Source organism: Scleropages formosus, chromosome 14 (genome assembly GCF_900964775.1).
Source record: "Scleropages formosus chromosome 14, fSclFor1.1, whole genome shotgun sequence".
NCBI classification, from domain to species: Eukaryota; Metazoa; Chordata; class Actinopteri; order Osteoglossiformes; family Osteoglossidae; genus Scleropages; species Scleropages formosus.
This window is the reverse complement of record NC_041819.1, coordinates 1,012,494-1,032,967: the sequence shown is the minus strand read 5'-3', so window position 1 is coordinate 1,032,967 and position 20,474 is coordinate 1,012,494. Positions and strand designations below refer to the sequence as shown.

The 20,474-nt window shown below is 44.9% G+C and overlaps 2 protein-coding genes and 1 pseudogene across 2 annotated transcripts; 2 read left to right on the top strand and 1 right to left on the bottom strand.

Annotated features, from left to right (window-relative positions):
* Positions 1–654: 654 nt before the first annotated feature.
* Positions 655–3,306, bottom strand: LOC108942533 (small ubiquitin-related modifier 1-like). Its single transcript, XM_018765949.2, has 5 exons — positions 3,137–3,306; positions 1,343–1,417; positions 1,067–1,144; positions 908–979; positions 655–757 (listed from the first exon to the last, which is right to left on the bottom strand). Exons 1-5 carry the CDS (start codon positions 3,146–3,148, stop codon positions 689–691), a joined length of 306 nt encoding a protein of 101 aa, XP_018621465.1. The 5' UTR covers positions 3,149–3,306; the 3' UTR covers positions 655–688.
* Positions 3,307–4,084: 778 nt separating this feature from the next.
* On the top strand, positions 4,085–7,888 carry LOC108942451 (nucleolar protein 58-like; annotated as a pseudogene).
* Positions 7,889–12,961: 5,073 nt separating this feature from the next.
* wdr12 (WD repeat domain 12) lies at positions 12,962–20,462 on the top strand. The gene is made up of 13 exons (XM_018765914.2): positions 12,962–13,174; positions 13,427–13,521; positions 14,984–15,078; positions 15,191–15,297; positions 17,833–17,948; positions 18,137–18,291; positions 18,553–18,598; positions 18,733–18,818; positions 19,042–19,182; positions 19,276–19,381; positions 19,515–19,647; positions 19,862–19,934; positions 20,122–20,462. The coding sequence occupies exons 1-13, from the start codon at positions 13,134–13,136 to the stop codon at positions 20,191–20,193; spliced, it is 1,266 nt and encodes a 421-aa protein (XP_018621430.2). The 5' UTR covers positions 12,962–13,133; the 3' UTR covers positions 20,194–20,462.
* The last annotated feature ends 12 nt before the right edge of the window (positions 20,463–20,474 follow it).

Below are 20,474 nucleotides of genomic sequence, written 5' to 3'. Positions count from 1 at the left end.
TAATGCTCCAAGAATAACTAAGTTTGTATAGCAAAGATCGCTGAGGCTGTCTGTGTGATGGGCTAAAACACAAAACTGTTCACCATGGGATTTAATGGGTGAAAACACACCAAATTCTTCCTGCTTCCTTCCAAGCACCACAAATCTGCTTTAATTATAAAAACAGTGATAAGTTCTCACCTTGCTTTAAAACTGCAGCAACAAAACTGCTTTGAAGAGGTACACATTGGTAAAAGGTGTTGCCATGAGATCTGTGAAAGTGCTGATTTTTATGCCATGTCTGTCTGTGTGCAGGGGGGTGGTGATTTTATTTCTTTATCCTATATTTCAGAAGCATTCCCATCAGGTCCTGATCTCAGCCTGCCTGTCTATAACAGACAGACCTTGAAGAAATGTGATAGTATTCTACCGCTTAGATGTAGAATATCACAACACTGTAGGCAGTGTTTCTCTATATATTTCTCTTAACACACACTCTGAGTAGAAGAGGGGAGGAAAGAAGGATTTCACCTGTCCATCCTTCTGGCCACACCTCCTCAGTTTGATTCACTCACAATAATCAGGGTGGGACATCAGACTCAAGATGGTTTAAACCACTTCCTAGCAAGAGGAACACAAAACAAAAAACAAAAAAAATCCATATTTAAAAAAATAAAATAAAAAAATAGAGGAAGGAAATATTGAAAGCCTAGTTGTTCCAAAGTCCTCCTGTCTGTTCCTGATACACCTCAATGACATCCTCATTTTCCATTCCAAGCTGAAGGAAAGGAAGGAAAACATAAAAGTTAAGGCAACCAAAGAAACAGGGGCAACAAATGAGTGACGATCAAATTCAGACAATGGTTTTGTGTTGTCACAATACCAGGCAGATCCCACAAAAATAGTGTACCAAAGGAATGCTGCATACCTCTTTTGGGGTCTGGCTGTCTGCAATTCTCTGTCCTTCGAATAAAAACCTTAGAGAATTCATAGGAACACCCTATTAAGAGCAGAGAAAAGGAAGCATTAAGTGTTAGGCAATAAAAATTAGTCAAACAGTACTTAAGGGCATGCAGATAATGTTCACCTGTCTCTGGCTGTATGACTCCTTTAATTTCTTTAGATGTGTTGTCATCTTCACCTTGAAGTGAATTTCACTGTTGTCCTACAGAAATATTGATGCAAAATTACCTCTATATGTTTCAGACAAATTCTATCATGTATTCTATCACTAAAATGGACTGTAGAGGCCAAAATCAAATTGAGCAAAACTGAGACCCTGTGACCAAATCCTCTTTCGCAATGACACAGCCAGTCAGAATCTCTTTGGAGAGCTTAACCTCCTCTCCCATCCTTCACTTACCTGACCAATCACCTTCAGTTTAATGTATTCCCCATCCTTTTTATCTCCTGTATCCTGGCTTGATGGCTTGGTTTCCTGTAATGATCAACATGGTGCCACACCACTTTAATCATGGAAGGGGAGCATATCATCAATAGCACAGCAGTGTGTGGTTTCTAGGCCAGGTGGCCATCAGCATCACACCTGCTTACCACAAACATCATACCAGTGTTTGGCAACAACCGAGCATTTTCCTCAAGGCTTTCAACAAGTGAGAACATGAAAGAACTGAGAGTTCCACTTTTATCAATGACTAAACATTTTAAAGTCCAATTAAGTGCACTGTACAAAATGTTACACAATGAACTGTAGTTTGGAATTAAAGACATCAAGTATCACTACATATTACCATCCACAGAATTACAAACTGTAGCCTAAACACCATTTCAAACAGTTCCATTACTGCAATTTAAGAGAAAGCATTATGTCCTTCCATATATTAGACATCTGAGTAAAACATGGACACACAACATGTCCCACGCACTCCATTTGCTTCTTCATAATTTGAGTCTCTTTACTCAGGCATCAGTGACGAGTTCAACTTTAAACTAACAGATTGCATAGAAAATACTGCCAAAGAGTAGTACACGCGAAGAACATAATGATAATGTTCCCATCATCCCATTACAAGAGTTCAGACGCCTGAAGTGAGAGACAAAACTCTCATTCTCTACTATCAGACTCTGTTGTCCACCTGCCCCTGCACCATGTCAGGTCCTCCCACTGTCCACTTGCCTCATGACAGAACCCACCTCTATCCACCTGTCCCAGGATGTGCCAAGTAGGGACCTGCCTCTGGCCACCTGCTCCTGCATCCAATGCAAGTCCCAAAAAAATCTTCCCTCTCTGTATTATTGTGTTAAATACTGCCCAGAGATCTCTTCACTGCAAGTGTTATTAATACTATGTATTTTTCTAATTTATCATTGGGGTTTGGATATATCACATGCAGCATGTCATCATGCATTACATTTGAAATTTAGGCTAAAATCTGACTTGACAAAACAGACTACACTTCAAGTCAGAAAAAACCAAAGCCAAAGCTTGCTTAAGTACCTAAGAACAGTTCTTACACTTATTTTATAGTATACACTTGTGGCCATCAAGTGTTGTTTAAACTTTAAGGCAAGGAAATCTGACTGCATGGTGGTTTATTAAACTCAGTTTTCTCAGGAGAATACCTGCCTCTTGGGTCAGAAAAATTAAGCAGTTTACTTAAGCATTAAGCTAATTACATATCCAAACATTCATGTCATGTCCCAAAGACAACCAGGCTGTTGCTTACGCAAACCTGAACCATAAACTCCTTATTCAGATCAGCCTTAGAACGCCGTCTTCTACATTACGATTTTGTGACAAATTACGAGTGAGCAGGTAGACAGCAGTCAGACAGTTATTAGATACACTGACTGAACGAGGCGAGGTTAAGCTAAGCTATGCTAGCACCTGACTAGCCAGCCAGCTGAGTCTGGGAAAGAAAAGTAAGACCACTGACAACAGGAAAATACTTAGTTAAGAACCGTAATTAAGACACAAAAACAATCAGATAACACGGGATCGTGATTTATGAAAGGTTTCTAAAAGCAGAAAGATAACAACAGTCGCCATTATGATACTTCGGATAATCTGTGTGCACAGAGAGTAACAAACCAGCAGCTAACACACTACTCTGTTGTGTTGTCATTCGAGTCCACCACCTCGTCGTTTCGGCGGATTGCTGCAAGTAATTGATATTGTAATGAGTTTTATACTCACTGTATCTGACATGGTGTGTAGTGTGAGGATGACCTGAAGTAGTAGGGTTTCGGTTGAGATTTTATCTCTATATTCTCTTCTTTGGATCTATTCTTGCCAACAACCCCCACAAAAACAGGGTACGGCGTCAGATCCGTGGGGCGGGACATCCGCAAAAAATGGCTCAACGCGATAGGTGAAGCCGAGACAACTTCCTTCATCAAAAACAATTGAAATGGTGGTCTTAACCAATACAATGTCGCTGTGGCTCATGGTATTTCAAGGAATCGAAACGCCCAAGAACATATTTCCAGTCTGACGTCACAACCTGTTATATGTGATGGCGATTTATTTGTAGGTTGCTGGATAATCATTTTAAGTTTTGCAATAAAATTTGTTGACACAGTTAAACTGGAAATGTTCACGAACGATTAAGGGTAAAGAGCTAAATTGTCTCATTTGTTCAAGAGATACACCAACCAATGAGATCATGTACTTAGATTCCTGACCCACCAATAGATGATGTGTGCACCGAAAATTTCAGTCCTTAACATTCTGGAACTGCTATTCTCAGTGTTTTGAGAATTGCGTGAAAAGTAAAAGATGACGAAGTGTCCTAGTCTGTACAGTATATTTACAATACTTTAAGCGTTATAGCCTACTGTATTTGAGAAGTAATTAAAACAATATTGCTCTTTGTGGTCTGATAAAATTACAGGCATGTGGTTTTCCAAATGAAATATAATGCTGCATTAAATCCTAGTGCATTACGAAAAGGAATCAAGACAACACGATCAACACTGAGTGTGACCTTACCAATATGGCCGCTACTCGCCACCGACGGCAGGCACGTGGGCTACGACTCCTGCGCATTGTGGTTCAGGCCAGAGGTTTACAGCTTACCCTACAAACCTTGAGTCTGTACAAGTTACGGTGGATGAAGTACAGAAACAAAAAAAAAGTGCAAAGATGCTGGTGTTGTTTGAGACTGTAACTGGCTATACCGTTTTTAAAGTCCATAGTTTCCCTACCTAGTATTATGTCACCAAAGAAAAAATTTGAAAGATACTTTTAATTTAACCCAAACGCTCCATTAATTTCTTGCGTTATTATTGTAGAATATATCTGATACTGCTGCTTTCCCTCCAGTGGCCCTTCACTGTGCTTCAGTTTTATCTGCATGACAGTTAGGATCTGCTCACTATAGACTGGACGTGAAGAAGCTCCAGGAGGTAGAAAGCCTGTGGAAGGAGTTTGAGACAGCAGAAAAGGCCAATAAAATGGGAGGTGTTTATCACTGCTCTCTAACACTCAGCAGTGCCACAGCAACACCAAGGCTACGGTCGTTGATGGACAAAGGGTTCTTTGTTGTGAAGTGAAGTGTAGCTACCTCGCTTACACGGTGCTACACTCCTGTCGTCTGAGAAATGTCAAGAGAAATTATGGCTCTCTTTCACAGCCTAAAACTGAAACATCTTCCCAAGTTCCAGGACTCAATGGAAGCTTTAGCAGATACTACTTAGTACACTTGGGCTACAATCCAACACTGAAGGAACTGTCAGACTGTGGTAGCTCACATTCCTCCCTGCTCTGTTGCATAACTGCCTTGGTCCTGGTAGAGGGAAAGCTGGGGAAGTGCCTCAAGAAAGTTGTGGCCAAAGAGGCACACAAACTTGAAGGTGTCATCAAAGTGGATGATGGGAAGTAGCTCTGTTTGTACCAGAGCTCCAACCTGAATTCTTAAGTAGCTATTTGCCACCCCCTGTAGGACAAGTTGAACCTTAACTGTGTTCACACTCCTACTGTGCTTTAGCTCATCAAGGGAATCAGGAGTCAGATGGAGGTCCTGATCCCTGTACTGCCGGCCCAGGAAATCCACAGCATGTTCTTAGGCCTTGCACATGTGAATCACTGGGCTATGCTCAATCATGCTTATACAGCTTGTGTTTATCCACTTGAATCACAATTCCACTTCATTGTGTAGAAAAGTATCAGAATCAGAATCAGAATCAGAACGAGCTTTATTGCCAAGTATGTTCGCACATACAAGGAATTTGTCTTGGTGACAGGAACTACCACAGCACAGACAGAATGACAGTGACAAGACAGGTGAGAAGATAGAGTATGTGAGCAAGGGAAAAAAAATATTTAAAAATATAAAGTACCCAATATACAAAAATAGTCACTAGATACAAATGCAAGGGAGTGTGAGTAAGAGATATGTGATAAATAGTTATAAATATAAATATAAATAGCATTATGTATTGCACGGTTTACTCTCTAGGGGAGAGATTTAGGTGTTCATGAGGTAGATGGCCTGAGGAAAGAAACTTTTCTTATGCCTGGCTGTCCTGGTGCTCAGTGCTCTGTAGCGCCCGCCAGATGGCAAGGGTTCGAAGAGGAAGTGGCCTGGATGTGAGGGGTCTAGAATGATTTTGCTAGCCCTTTTACTGACTCTGGACGAGTGCAGTTCTTGGAGAGCTGGGGGAGATGTGCCGATGATTCTTCCAGCAGTCCGAACTTTCTGCTGCAGTCTTCTGATGTCTGACTTCGTAGCTGAGCCGAACCAGACAGTTATAGAGGTGCAGAGGACGGACTCGACGACTGCAGAGTAGAATTGCATCAGTAGCTCCTGTGGCAGGTTGAACTTCCTCAGCTGGCGAAGGAAGTACAACCTCTGCTGGGCCTTCTTCACAATGGAGTCTATGTGGGGCTCCCACTTCAGGTCCTGTGAGATGGTGGTGCCCAGGAACCTGAATGACTCCACTGTTGCCACAGTGCTGTTCATGATGGTGAGTGGGGATAATGCTGAGGTGTTTCTCCTGAAGTCTACGATCATCTCCACTGTTTTGAGCGTGTTCAGCTCCAGGTTGTGATGACTGCACCAGACAGCCAGCTCTTGGACCTCCTGTCTGTAAGCAGACTCGTCGCCATTCCGGATGAGGCCGATGAGTGTGGTGTCGTCTGCAAACTTCAGGAGTTTGACAGAGGGGTCTTTAGCGGTGCAGTCGTTGGTGTACAGGGAGAAGAGCAGTGGGGAGAGCACACATCCCTGGGGGGCGCCAGTACTGATCGTGCGAGTATTGGATGAGAATTTTCCCAGCCTCACTATCTGCTGCCTGTCTGTCAGAAAGTTGGTGATCCACCGACAGATGGAGGCGGGCACAGAGAGTTGGGTTAATTTGGACAGGAGGAGGTGTGGGATGACGGTGTTGAAGGCTGAGCTGAAGTCCACGAACAGGATTCTCGCATAAGTCCCTGGTTTGTCCAGATGTTGTAGAATGTAGTGCAGTCCCATGTTGACTGCATCATCCACAGACCTGTTTGCTCGATAAGCAAACTGCAGGGGGTCCAGCAAGGGTCCAGTGATGTCCTTCAGGTAGTCCAAAACCAGTTTTTCAAGTATGGTAATGAAACTGACGAGGTTGACTTATTTCAGGTTTAGGCAACCTTTGCAAGTGAGCCAAAGTCTTTTTCTCAGTTTTTCGTCTTTGTATTTGTAGCTTGCCTAGATATAAACTCCAGTTCAGCCTGGACAAAGCATGATTGTTCAAGCAGTCTGTAATTTTTTTTGATAATTTTGACAAGTGTAGTTTTTAAATACCGCTTTTCTAGTTCTGTTGCACTTCTTATTATGAATATTTGTGTTTTAGATAATCTGCTACAATTATACGTTGCTCATTGATCTGAGTAATTCAGTGTGTCTCTTCTGTAATTGACTGCTCTTCTAATGTTGTCAAGGTGACCGCACTAATGTGGCAATGACTGACTAATCAGACATCCTGTCTGAAGAAGTGAACTCTGCTGCTGAGATCTCCATGGGAACAGAAGTGTCAGAGGCGAATATTGAAAGCATCGGGCCCCTGTGTGATCAGGTGTCTCTCAGGGGAACAGTTTAGAGATGTTGTTTATACTCCCTGCATTTGCTGATCCAAAATTGCAGAAAGCCACCACATTCATATACTTTCCCCAAAAACCTTGTTTGTTCTTTTGGGTCATTTTAACCGTTTAGTTTCTAACCTGTCCTTCTGCTGCACATCTCAGAAAACCATGTTTCGCTGTATGACTACCTGAAGAATTGCATGATGGCACTCGCACCCAACCTGTGATGCTGGGGGAGCTTGTGGGGGCTTGGTTAATCTTACCTGCTGGTGAATTCTGGGTACAGCATACCCAAACTATCAGGTCTGCTATGTGTTGCTCACAACAAGGGTGAGCTAAGAAACTGAAGCCCTATATAATATTTGACGAGTTCTCTTGATAATCTTTAGTTGCTTGAGGTCTGTGCCGATCACTTAACACTAATTAATCAGAAATCTCACCTCCATTCACCATTTCTCTGGACAGGATATCTGATGAACTTGGCCAAGCACCCAGCCTCCACAGTGCAGATCCTAGAAGGTGAGAAGGCCCTCTTCAGGGCTGAGAAGACACAACAGGACACTCCTAAATATGGGCTCCTTTACCATGCTTCTTTGGTTGGGGAGTCTACATCTAAGAGTAAGGGCAAGGTATGGCTCCGCCTAACTGGATTTCAGTTAGCACATAGATCAGCCAGGCTCATGGTTTAGTTCCTCACAATAGTTCTGGCTCTTGTGCACAATCAGGTATCTGACAGTCAAAACGGGGCTGGCAGTCCAGTATGATGTCCTTGCTGAAGAGGCTACTGCAGAGGTGGACATAGAGAATCGTGCCAGGCTGGAGGACAGGCTGTGCCAGTTGGAAGGGAGAGCAGTAAGTTTTCCTGCCTGCTACTTTGAAACATTGGAGTGATAGCAATGCAGTATTTGCTTGTGTTGCAACCTGTGCTTCTTTGCATATGCAACATATTTTCACTGCCATTTGGCAAAAATTATATGATCATGGCCTTTTATAATGACTGTTGATGACACAGCAGTGCTTTTCAGTTATGATTTTACAGTGTTGTAATTTAATGTTCAACACACAATTTTCACTTTTGTGCAGAGGTAGAGCTGTTGCCTACCTCTGTGGGTGTTTGCATGGTCTACACATTTGTGTGGGTTTATCCTGATGCTTATGCTTTCTCCTGTGGTTTGGCCCAAAAACATGCAAGCTAGGTGGATTGGTCACACTAAAGTGCATGTTGTGCATGTTTTGTGTGTGTGTGTGTGTGTGTGTGTGTGTGTGTGTGTGTGTGTGTGTGTGTGTGTTCTTCACATGGTCTAGCATTCCTCCTTGCACTTATTGCCACGGTAGGCAATAAGTTCAAAATCCCCTTATGACTATTAAATCAAGGATCTCGTTCACCCCGCCCGGTATGGGGTCACCGGGGTCCCACCTTGGAGCCAGGCCTGGGGGGGCTCGCATGCGAGCGCCTGGTGGCCAGGTCTATGCCCACGGGCCCTGGCCGGGCTCAGCCCGAAGCCAAGACGTGGAGCCGCTCTTCAGTGGGCTCACCACCTGCCGGAGAAACCGTAAGGGGCCGGTGCGTTGTGATTTGGGCGGTGGTTGGGGCCAAGTGCCCGGCCGACCCAAACCTCGGGAGCCAACTCTGGCTTTTGGGACTTGGAATGTCACCTCACTGGCGGGGAAGGAGCCTGAGCTGGTGCAGGAGGTTGAGAGATACCGTCTAGATATAGTCGGGCTCACTTCCACTCACAGCTTGGGTTCTGGAACCACTCTTCTCGACCAAGGGTGGACTCTCCACTATTCTGGCGTTGCCCAGGGTGAGAGGCGGCGGGCGGGTGTGGGCTTATTAATAGCCCCCCAGTTCAGTCGCCATGTGTTGGAGTTTACCCCAGTGAATGAGAGGGTCGTCTCCCTGCGCCTTCTGGTCAGGGAACGGTCTCTCACTGTCATTTGTGCTTATGCGCCTAGCGGCAGTGTAGAGTACCCGGCCTTTTTAGAGTCCCTGGGGGCGTGCTGAAAAGCGCTCCCACTGGGGACTCTGTCGTTCTACTGGGGGACTTTAACGCCCATGTGGGCAGCGACAGTGATACCTGGAGGGGCGTGACTGGGAGGAACGGCCTCCCTGATCTGAACCCGAGTGGTGAGTTGTTATTGGATTTCTGTGCTAGTCATGGTTTGTCCATAACGAACACCATGTTCATGCATAAGGGTGTCCATCAGTGCACTTGGCACCAGGACACCCTAGGTCGGAGGTCGATGATCGACTTTGTAGTCGTTTCTTCTGATCTTCGGCCATATGTCTTGGACACTTGGGTGAAGAGAGGGGCTGGGCTGTCAACTAATCACCACCTGGTGGTGAGTTGGATTCAATGGCGGGGGAAAAAGCTGGACAGACCTGGCAGGCTCAAACGCATAGTGAGGGTCTGTTGGGAACGTTTGGCGGAGGCCCCTGTCAGAGAGGTCTTCAACTCCCACCTCCGACAGAGCTTCAACCAGGTCCCGAGGGAGACTGGGGACACTGAGTCTGAATGGACTATGTTCCACACCTCCATTGTCGGGGCGGCGGTTCGGCGCTGCGGCCATAAAGTCTCCGGCGCCTGTCGCGGCGGCAATCCCAGAACACAGTGGTGGACACCGGAGGTAAGGGATGCCGTCAAGCTGAAGAAGGAGTTCTATCGGGTCTGGCTGGCTCATGGGACTCCTGAAGCAGCTGACGGGTACTGGTGGGCCAGACGGAACGCGGCTCTGGCAGTCACCGCGGCAAAAACTCGGGCCTGGGAGGAGTTCGGTGAGGCCATGGAGGAAGACTTTCGGTCGGCCTCAAAGAGATTCTGGCAAACCGTCTGGTGACTCGGAAGGGGGAAGCAGTGTTCCGCCAACACTGTTTACAGTGGAAGTGGTGCGCTGCTGACCTCAACTGAGGATGTTCTCAGGTGGTGGAAGGAGTACTTTGAGAATCTCCTCAATCCCTCTGACATGCCTTCAGCAGAGGAAGCTGAGGCCGGGGACTCGGAGGGGGCCTCGTCCATTACCCCGGCTAAAGTTGCTGAGGTAGTCAAAAAACTCCTCGGTGGCAAGGCTCCGGGGGTGGATGAGATCCGCCCCGAGTTTCCCAAGTCTCTGGATGTTGTGGGGCTGTCTTGGCTGACACGCCTCTGCAGCATTGCGTGGAGTTCGGGGACGGTGTCTCTGGACTGGCAGACCGGGGTGGTGGTCCCTCTTTTTAAGAAGGGGGACCGGAGATTGTGTTCCAACTATAGGGGATCACACTCCTTAGCCTCCCTGGGAAAGTCTATGCTGGGGTACTGGAGAGGAGAATCCGACCGACAGTCGAACCTCGGATCCAGGAGGAGCAATGCGGTTTTCGCCCTGGCCGTGGAACACTGGACCAGCTCTATACCCTCACTAGGGTGTTGGAGGGTTCGTGGGAGTTTGCCCAACCAGTCCATATGTGTTTTGTGGACCTGGAGAAGGCATTCGACCGTGTCCCTCGTGGCATCCTGTGGGAGGTACTTCGGGATTATGGGGTTCAGGGCTCGCTGCTACGGGCTTTTCGTTCCCTGTATGACCGGAGTAGGAGCTTGGTTCGCATTTCCGGCAGTAAGTCAGACCTGTTCCCGGTGCATGTTGGACTCCGCCAGGGCTGCCCTTTGTCACTGATTCTGTTCATTATCTTTATGGACAGAATTTCTAGGCGCAGACAGGAAATGGAGGGTGTCTGTTTTGGTGGCCGCAGGATCTCGTCTCTGCTTTTTGCGGACGATGTGGTCCTGTTGGCTTCATCGAATCAAGACTTACAGCGTGCACTGGAGAGGTTTGCAGCTGAGTGTGAAGCGGTGGGGATGAGAATCAGCACCTCCAAATCCGAGGCCATGGTTCTCAGTCGGAAAAAGGTGGATTGCCCCCTCCGGGTTAGGGGGGAGTTACTCCCTCAAGTGGAGGAGTTTAAGTATCTCAGGGTCTTGTTCACGAGTGAGGGAAAAATGGAGCGGCAGGTTGACGGACGGATCGGTGCAGCGTCCGCAGTAATGCTGTCATTGTACCGGTCTGTTGTGGTGAAGAAGGAGCTGAGTCGTAAGGCGAAGCTCTCAATTTACCGGTCGATCTACGTTCCTACCCTCACCTATGGTCATGAACTCTGGATCATGACCGAAAGAATGAAATCGCGGATACAAGCGGCAGAAATGAGTTTCCTCCGCAGAGTGGCTGGGCGCGCCCTTAGGGATAGGGTGAGGAGCTCAGTCACCCGGGAGGAGCTCGGAGTAGAGCCGCTGCTCCTCCGCATCGAGAGGAGCCAGTTGAGGTGGCTCGGGCATCTGTTCCGGATGCCTCCTGGACGCCTCCCTGGGGAGGTGTTCCGGGCATGTCCCACTGGGAGGAGGCCTCGGGGCAGACCCGGGACACGCTGGAGAGACTACGTCTCCCAGCTGGCCTGGGAACGCCTTGGGGTTCCCCCAGAGGAGCTGGAGGAGGTGTGCGGGGAGAGGGAAGTCTGGGGGGCTCTGTTTGGACTACTGCCCCCGCAACCCGGTCCCGAATAAGCGGAGGAAGATGGATGGATGGTTCTGGGTTCTGTGATCCTGTATTTACTAAGCTAGTTCAGAAATACCAACTAACCAACCAATGTCAACAACCGCTTGTCCTTAGTGGGGTTGTGGCAAGCCGGAGCCTATCCCGGAAACACAGGGCGCAAGGCTGAAGGTGGGGGGACGCACCCTGGGCAGGATGCCAGTGCACCGCAAGGCACCCCAAGCAAGAGTCAAACCCCGGCCCCGCTACACAGCGGGCACCAGCCAAACCCGCTGCGTCTAGTTCAGAAATTAATAAATTTTTTATATTTACTGGAACAAAACTCTTTGTGCACTATTGTTTCCCACATTGTGTATTTTTGACCACTGCTTAAGATGATACTGTCTTCTCTCTGTAAAACTATGTATCTTTGTCTTCGCTGGTTAGAAGCACCAGGGGGTCAGAAAAAATGTTAGCCAAGGCTAAGAAGTATCAGCACAAGAGGTAAGTTGCTCTCTTTACTGCTGCTAGCACAGTGGTTAGAGCAACTGTTTTTGGCTCCAAAAGTTGTAGGTTTGATCCCCATCTCCAGTTGTAGTACTCTTGAGTAATTTACTTACCCTAAATTACTTATTTATATTTTGCTTGCTATAAATGCATCTCATAATCTACATTTATTTATTTAGTAGATGCTTTTCTCCAAAGCAACTTCCAATGAACTCTATGTAGAGTTAACAGCCCAAAATAGGTCACTTATCCATACATCAGTGGAACACACTCTCTCTGTCACTCACACACTATGGGGGAACCTGAAGAGCATGTCTTTGGACTGTGGGAAGAAACCCACACAGACACAGGGAGAACATACAAACGCCACGCAGACTGAGTGGGGATCAAAACCACCTCCTCTCGCACCACCCAGGTGTTGTGAAACAGCAGCACTACTCTCGGTGCCACTGTGCTGCCCTCATAATCTATATGAGACCTGATTGGATGTTTCATTAACATAAATTTGCATACTATTTACACCCTATGTTGCCAGGTCAGGCTCCGATTCACCATGACCCCACCTGGGAAGGCTGCTTCAGCAAATCTCTGTGTGTATCACCTACTTATATGGGTGAATACATCAATTTGTAGTAAAAAAGCTGAAACAAGGGTATTGGGAGAGAGGATTCAAAACAGGAACCTTACGGCTCTAACTGTGCCACACCTGCCTTCAGGAAGGAAACCCCTTACAATTTTCCTTTAACCACTTACCGTTTTTAAGTTCACCAAATTTGATTAGTTGCAACTTCCTTGCAGCATTAAAACAACCCTTTATTAATAGTTTTCTGATAAGCTACATGTAAATGAACAAGTTATAATACCTGAGGTGTCCGGAATGACTTCAACGACATCATTACCTGTTTAATGAATCGATTCGTTTGATGTTCTGCGATCGACTGGGTGACCTGCGCACTCGGTCACACGCTCTGGGCCACGTGGTGCGTCCATGCAGCTTTAGCGCTGCTCAGTCAAATTCATTAGCTGGTTGTTAGCTATTAGCCACGTTTTCCTTTTGTACACAGGAATAGGACAGAAATTGTACGTCTTAGAGAGATTTTAAAGTACTTTTATTTTAAGACAGCCATCGAAAATGTCTCAGCTCCAAGTGAGGTTCTTCACAGAAAATGCAAAGTAAGTCCAACACGCGCCTGAAATGAATCACTGACTCGAGTCGAGTGGTGGTGTTTTTAGACTAGTCTAGTTAAACTTTTGTTGTGGTTATTTTTGCTGAAGTTACATAACATTATAATAAATTATATTTTAGGAGTGACTTGAGGTCGTTTGTTATTTTATTGGCATACAAATTTAAATTAGTTTTGCACTATCCAGAGCAGGAGGTGCTCCCTTTGCTTGTTGTCATGGTGACCATGTTTTCTCCTTCAGGTATAAAGTGGATGATGTCCCATTCTCCATTCCGGCTGCTTCCCAGGTGCAGGACCTCAGCAATATCATCAATAAGCTGCTGGAAGCCAAACACAGTAAGATCTGTTGTATATGTGTGGGGACTGTGTTAGTGAAGGATCCTGGGACAGACTGTGGTCTGTCATTGCTCCTGCATTATTGCTTTTGTGTTCTGGGTGTGTGAACTACTTCTGTGTGTTTCTTCTTAACCCCCGTTCCTGTTCAGGAGCCCTCAATACTCAGTGATTCAGCAGGTACAGAGTCTGGCATGCCTTACAACTTTATACAGGCTTTGGATGCTTCCCTGGTTTTTGGAGTTACACCCATCCCTCTCATAATGGGGTTCATTTCTTCAGTGAAATCACCCGTTAGCCAAATTCCTGTCTCACAGGGATTAAATTACCATTATTTGTTATGGGGAAAAAAATTGTTTCTGCATTAATTTTATGATGCCTAGCTTGTCATTCAAAGTTTTTTTTTTTTTTTTTTTTTTTTTTTTTTTTTTTTTTTTTCTTCTCTCCTTCAGAATTTTTCTCTTCCTTTGCAGTCTTTTCCAATGTCTTTTGCACTCTGTCATTTTCAGGAGACATTCAGATAATTTTTCTCACAAATATTTATCATATAAAAAATAAATTACACAAGATTAGAAGTATTTCAGATCAAAGATCATAGTCACCCTGCATGGGCACTTTTCTCTCCTTTGCCACCTGCAAAATGACTCAGGTCTATTCGAACCTGTACTGCTAGGTACAGTAACAGCTTTTACTCCACTGCTGTAAGAGTATACAACACTAACCAATGTGCTACCTTTTGTAACTAGAGTTGGACTGCTCCTTCCAAGCACATTGGCAAATTACACTGTCACTTGAAGCGTCCTCATTCTCTCGTTCTGAGTTCTCTGGCTGTCAACTGGTATTATTGTTATTATTGTTACCATTATTTATTGCTATTGCACTGCTCACTGTCATTGTTTTGTTTGTGCAGTATTTCTATTGTCTCTGTCCATAGTCTGTGGAGAAGCATACAGGAAGAATTTCATGGTACTTGTACCTATGACAATAAACTTGAACTTGAACTTTTTATTCAGCCAAGCATGTGGACACTTTGCCATTAGGTATGCTGTGTATCATTACTAATAAATGTTTGACACAAAATGCTCTTCATTTGATCATGAGATTTAGGTTTCATTTGCACTAGCACTCATTCATTGTTTTCAGTGTAATGTAGAAGTTAATACGCTCGATTTCACAGAGAATTGCCAGAATGACACCTCTAAGGAACAGAAACTTCTTGATTTTGACGCACCTGGTCTGTATCTCTATGTCTATTACAAGGAATTGTACTGAGTGATATACTCCTTGTGGAAGAAAATGATTGCATAAAAAAGGCCGAAATGAACCTGTTCAGAATAATAAACTCATATGAAAGAAAGATGTATATTTTTGTAAGCTGTTATAGTGGTTTCTGTTGTACTGAACCATGTTATGTAAGGCCCAAGTGTGTTTTACTGACATTTTTGCATTGTCAAACTTTTTTCAGCAGGTCATAGTAATGTGGAGTTTGACTTCTTGGTACGAGGGAATTTCCTGCGCACGTCGCTGGTCAACCATATGGAGGCTGAAGGCATCTCCACGGTATGTGATTAATGTTGACAGCAGTGTCCAATGGTCATAATGAAGGGTTATTCTGGATATTGAGCAAGGAGGTGGAGCCCTCTACCCTAATGGCCTTTGTATGTTTTTTTAGGAAGAAGTGGTGGAGATTGAGTACGTGCAGCGATTTATGGCACCGCAGCCAGAGGAGTGTATCATGCATGATGACTGGATCAGCTCTGTGGATACAGAGTCTGAGTGGTGAGAGGGCCTGCGTAGCCATATCGATTTAACTGCAGCTGGCAATGCAATGCAGACTTAAATATGTGTATAAATACACAGCTGTATAAATCTGTATATGCATGAATGCCAGCAATCATTCATGTATATTATTGTTCCCTGCAGTTTACATTGCTTTGGAGAAGAGTGTCTGCTAAATGAATAGATTTTGTGTCTGTATGTACATGTACAGTGTTGTGAAAGTATTTGCCCTATTCTGCTTTCTTCTGTCTCAATAGTTTTAGATCTCCAAATGAAATACAACATAAAACAAGGCAACCTGAGTAAAGAACACAGTTTTTTTGAATTTTTTTATTGAAGCAAAAATTAACACCTAACACCCATGTGAAAAATTGCCCCCTTAAACTTAAAATCTGGTTGTGCCACCTTTAGCAGCAATAACTGAAACCAACCACTGATAACTGGAGATCAGTTTCACAGGCTGTGGTGGAATTTTGAGCCCCCCCCTTTTTTTTTTCTTTCAGAACTGCTTTAGTTCAGCTACATTGGAAGGTTATCAAGCATGACCTGCCCATTTAAGGTCCTGCTACAGCATGTCAATTGGGTTCAAGTCAGGACTTTGACTAGGCCACTCCAGAACTTGAATTTTGATGTTTTTTTTTTTTGAGCTATTCAGAGGTGGACTTACTCCTATACTTTGGCACGTTTTATTGCTATACAATCCAGTTGCACTTGAGTTTCAATTTATGGACTGAAGACCAGATGTTCTCTTGCAGGATTTTCTGGTTGGGAGTAGAATTCAGACACACATTTTCTGAACCGCTTGTCCCATTCAGGGTCTCAGGGAGCCAGAGCCTAACCTGGCAACACAGGGCGTAAGGCTGGAGGGGGAGGGGACACACCCAGGACAGGACACCAGTCTGTCGCAAGGCACCCCGAGCGGGACTCGAGCCCCAGACCCACCGGAGAGCAGGACCTGGTCCAACCCACTGCGCCTCCGAGTAGAATTCATATTTACCTCAATTATTGCAAGTTTCCCAGGCCCTGAAGCAGTAAAGCCTCCCCACACCATCACAATGCCACCTCTATGCTTGATCATAGGTATGATCTCTTTGTGGAATTTGGTGTTTAATTTACATCAGATGTAACAGGATCCCTGTCTTCCTAACAGTTCCACTTTCAACTCATCAGTCCACAGAACATTCTTCCAGAAGGTTTGGCAAAATTCAGATGAGCCTTAATGTTCTTCTGGGTTAGCAATGGTTTTCTCTTTGCCAGTCTTCCATGGATGCCATTTTTGCCCAGTGTCTTTCTGATAGTGGAGACATGAACAGTGACTTTTATTGATGCAAGTGAGGCCTGTAGTTCCTTCAGTGTTGTCCTTGGTTCTTTTGTGACTTCCTGGATAAGTTGTCGTTGTGCTCTTGGTGGAATTTTGGAAGGTCGGCCACTTCTGGAAAGGTTCACTACGGTGCTGAGTTTTTTCCGTTTGGATATAATGGCTGTCGCTGTAGTATTTTGGAGTCCCAGTGCCTTTGAAATAGCTTTGTAACCCTTCCCAGACTGATGGATTTCAATCACCTTCTTCCTCATCAGTTTTGTAATTTCTTTCAACTTTGGCATAGTGCGTTACTGGGTAAAACCTTTTAACCGACTTCATCCTGTTGGAAAAACTTCTGTTGAAGTGTTGATTTGATTGAATAGGGCTGGCAGTGATCAGGCCTGGTTGCATCTAGTCCAGCTGAACCCCATTATGAATGCAGTTTCATAGATTTGGGGATATCTACTACAGGGCCGGGGGGGTGTGGTGGCGCAGTGGGTTGGACCGGGTCCTACTCTCCAGTGGGTCTGGGGTTCGAGTCCCCCTTGGGGTGCCTTGCGACGGACTGGCGTCCCGTCCTGGGTGTGTCCTCTCCCCCTCCGGCCTTACGCCCTGTGTTGCCGGGTAGGCTCCGGTTCCCCGTGACCCCGTGTTGGAGAAGCGGTTCGGAAAGTGTGTGTGTGTGTGTGTGTGTGTGTGTGTGTGTGTGTGTACACTACAGGGCAAATACAATTTCACACAGGCCCAGTGGGTATTGGATAACTTTTTTGTTTCAATAAATATTATCATTTAAAAACTGTATTTTGTGTTTACATAGGTTGCATTTGTTTTATATTAGGTTTTGTTTTTATTTCTGAAACAATTTAGTATGAGATATACACAAAAACAGAAGTCAGAATGGGGGTAAATACTTTTTCACAGTTCTGTGTGTGTATAAACACACACGCTTGGTTACCTTAAATGAGCAAAGCCCTCTCCATAAGGTAATGGAGAAAAAATGCCTAACTGTATAAACTGAACAGTTGTAAGTAGCTTTGATATCATCTAAATGACAATAATAACCATGTTTTTTCTCATTCATGCTTACATATTAGGATTTATACTATAGCTTTACCACTAAGATACCATGACAATGCTCTGGAGTTCTTTGACTTTTCAGGGGGCTTTAAAGGGTGCATGGATTAATTCTCCATTGGGAGATGCTTTGTCTTATACTGGGGTTGTCTCTGCTGCAGGATCTTGACAGGTTCATATGATAAGACAGCCAGAATCTGGACTCAGGAGGGAAAGGCAGTAATGACAGTGGCTGGACACACAGATGTTGTGAAGGATGTGGCCTGGGTTAAAAGAGGTGGGTTCAATTTTTAGGAGGGTGCAAAATACTTTTGGTACTAATGTAAGGTGTAGGAGTGTTTTCGTATTCATGTAGATAATTTCGCATCTCCTTTCTGTGTGAAGAAAGGTGTCCTTGGGGCTATGCCTCGTCTTCTGGCACTACGGCTGTGTCATGGTGGCTCAATAGACTGTGTTCCTCTACAGATGGAGTGACTTCCCTGCTGTTGACCTCCTCCATGGACCAGACAGCTATCCTGTGGGAGTGGAATGTGGAGCGGAACAAGCTCAAGGCCCGGCATTGCTGCCGCGGCCATGCTGGCAGTGTGGACTCCATTGCAGTCAGCCCAAATCAGACCAAGGTGTGAGAGCCTGAGTTTATTTGGAAGTGAGAATGGAACTCTATTGAACTAAGACCAAGGTATTTGTTTTGTGTCTATTTATAAAAATGCATTAGTGGTGAGTGAGGAAAGTCATTCAGATGAATCCAAGATGACTGACTAAATTCAAATGAAATCTTTTTTTTTTTTTTTTATTTTTAATACAAAGCAAACATATGGGAACTTCACTGTTGTGATGTTTATATAAATAGTCTTCGTTTTTTTTTTTTTTTTACTCCCAAGTTCTGCAGTGGTTCCTGGGACAAAATGCTGAAGATCTGGTCTGCAGGTTTGTTTTATTTATATCAGTAATTTTTTTTTTTTTTTTTTTTTTTTTTTTTTTTTTTTAAATATTTTTTTCAAACTGCATTAAAAACCAATATATGTTGTAATTGACATGTTTTGCTTGGTTTTTGCTTTCAGTGCCCACAGATAAGGAGGATGAGCTGGAGGAGCAGCGTGACAGACCTCGTAAGAAACAGAAGACGGAACAGATGGGATTAACGAGGGTGAGTTCCTTTGGGCCGCTTCTGTGGAGGTTTATAATCACAGCATTCAGCCAATCACATTAAACGCAAAGTAAATACCACCCAATGAGTTTAATCATATTTTCACTTGGGTAGCATTGGTGCCTCAGTACCCTCAGACTGAGGGTGTGAGTCCAGCTCGCTCTGGAAGGAGTCTGCACATTGACCTTGTGTTAACCTGGGTTTCCTCCTCATATTTCTGCAGACACCCATCATGACCCTGTCAGGACACATTGAAGCTGTATCTTCTGTGCTGTGGTCTGACAATGAAGAGGTCTGCAGTGCATCCTGGGACCACACTATCCGCCTATGGGACGTCGAGACCGGGAATATGAAGTCTACATTGGTTAGTGACACATGAATCAAGCTGTTAGTATTCTTACTGGTCATTCTGTGTGTGTGTGAGACTCAGTAGGGCTCTGTCCACAATGTCCCACAGACGGGCAGCAAGGTGTTCAACTGCATTTCCTACTCACCACTGTGTCGACGTCTTGCCTCTGGCAGCACTGACCGCCACGTCAGACTGTGGGACCCACGTTCCAAGGGTAAGGCAAAACCATCATGTCTGGCCTGAGCATCTCTTTGGCAGTTGCTTTGCAGTACCATGTTTTTGCACAAGCAGCACCTCAAACTGTCTGCATGCAGCTTATCTGAATAACTTGTTTTTTTAACCCACAGACGGCTCGCTGGTGCTGCTGTCCCTAACGTCCCACACAGGCTGGGTGACAGCAGTAAGGTGGTCCCCTTCCAATGAGCAGCAGCTGATCTCGGGGTCTCTGGACTGTGTGGTGAAACTCTGGGACACGAGGAGGTTTGTAAGCCTTTCTCTTATACTCACAATAATTATATACCCCCCAAGGCAATGTAGCTCAGTACTTGCAGATGTTGCCAGGTCTGGTCATACGGAGGACCTTGCAGTTGTCGTGAAGATGATGATGATGATGATGATAATTATGATTATGTTGACTGACAGCAGTGATTTCAAATCTTCTTTTGCTGAAATGCAATAATTTGTCTACCTGTAGCTGCAAGGCGCCCCTGTATGATATGGCGGCACATGAGGACAAAGTGCTCTGCGTGGACTGGAGAGAAGATGGGGTGAGAGCTCAGCATGCTAACCGACTCGCAAACTTTGTATATATTAATCTTTCTATATTACTAAAGGAAACATTTTCTGTACAATTTCCATATGCCCTATGGACTATTTTAGACTGTGGTTAATATTCCTCTGCTTTTTGCTGGGAGGACTGATCTTTGAACCTTTTCTCTCCCACTCTGTATTCAGCTGCTGCTTAGTGGTGGTGCAGACAACAAACTGTACACCTACAGGTACTCAGCTAGTACGTCTGCTGCCTGATGCAATGAACCTGCGAGCTTCACCATGTCTCCCACTCGCAGTGGAACCATGTAGCAATCGCAAGCATAACACAACTGGATATGGCTCAGCTCAGCACCAAAACTCAGGATGTGAAAAGAGGCATAGAAGATATTCATACAGTTATTCTCACAATTTTATGGTTTTATTTTCACTTCTCTACCTTTCTTGTATACAGCTGTGTAACATGTTTTTTCTTGTGATGTACAATGTTTCATACTCAAGATTAAAGTGGTTAAAAATGACTGCAATTCTGTACTGTG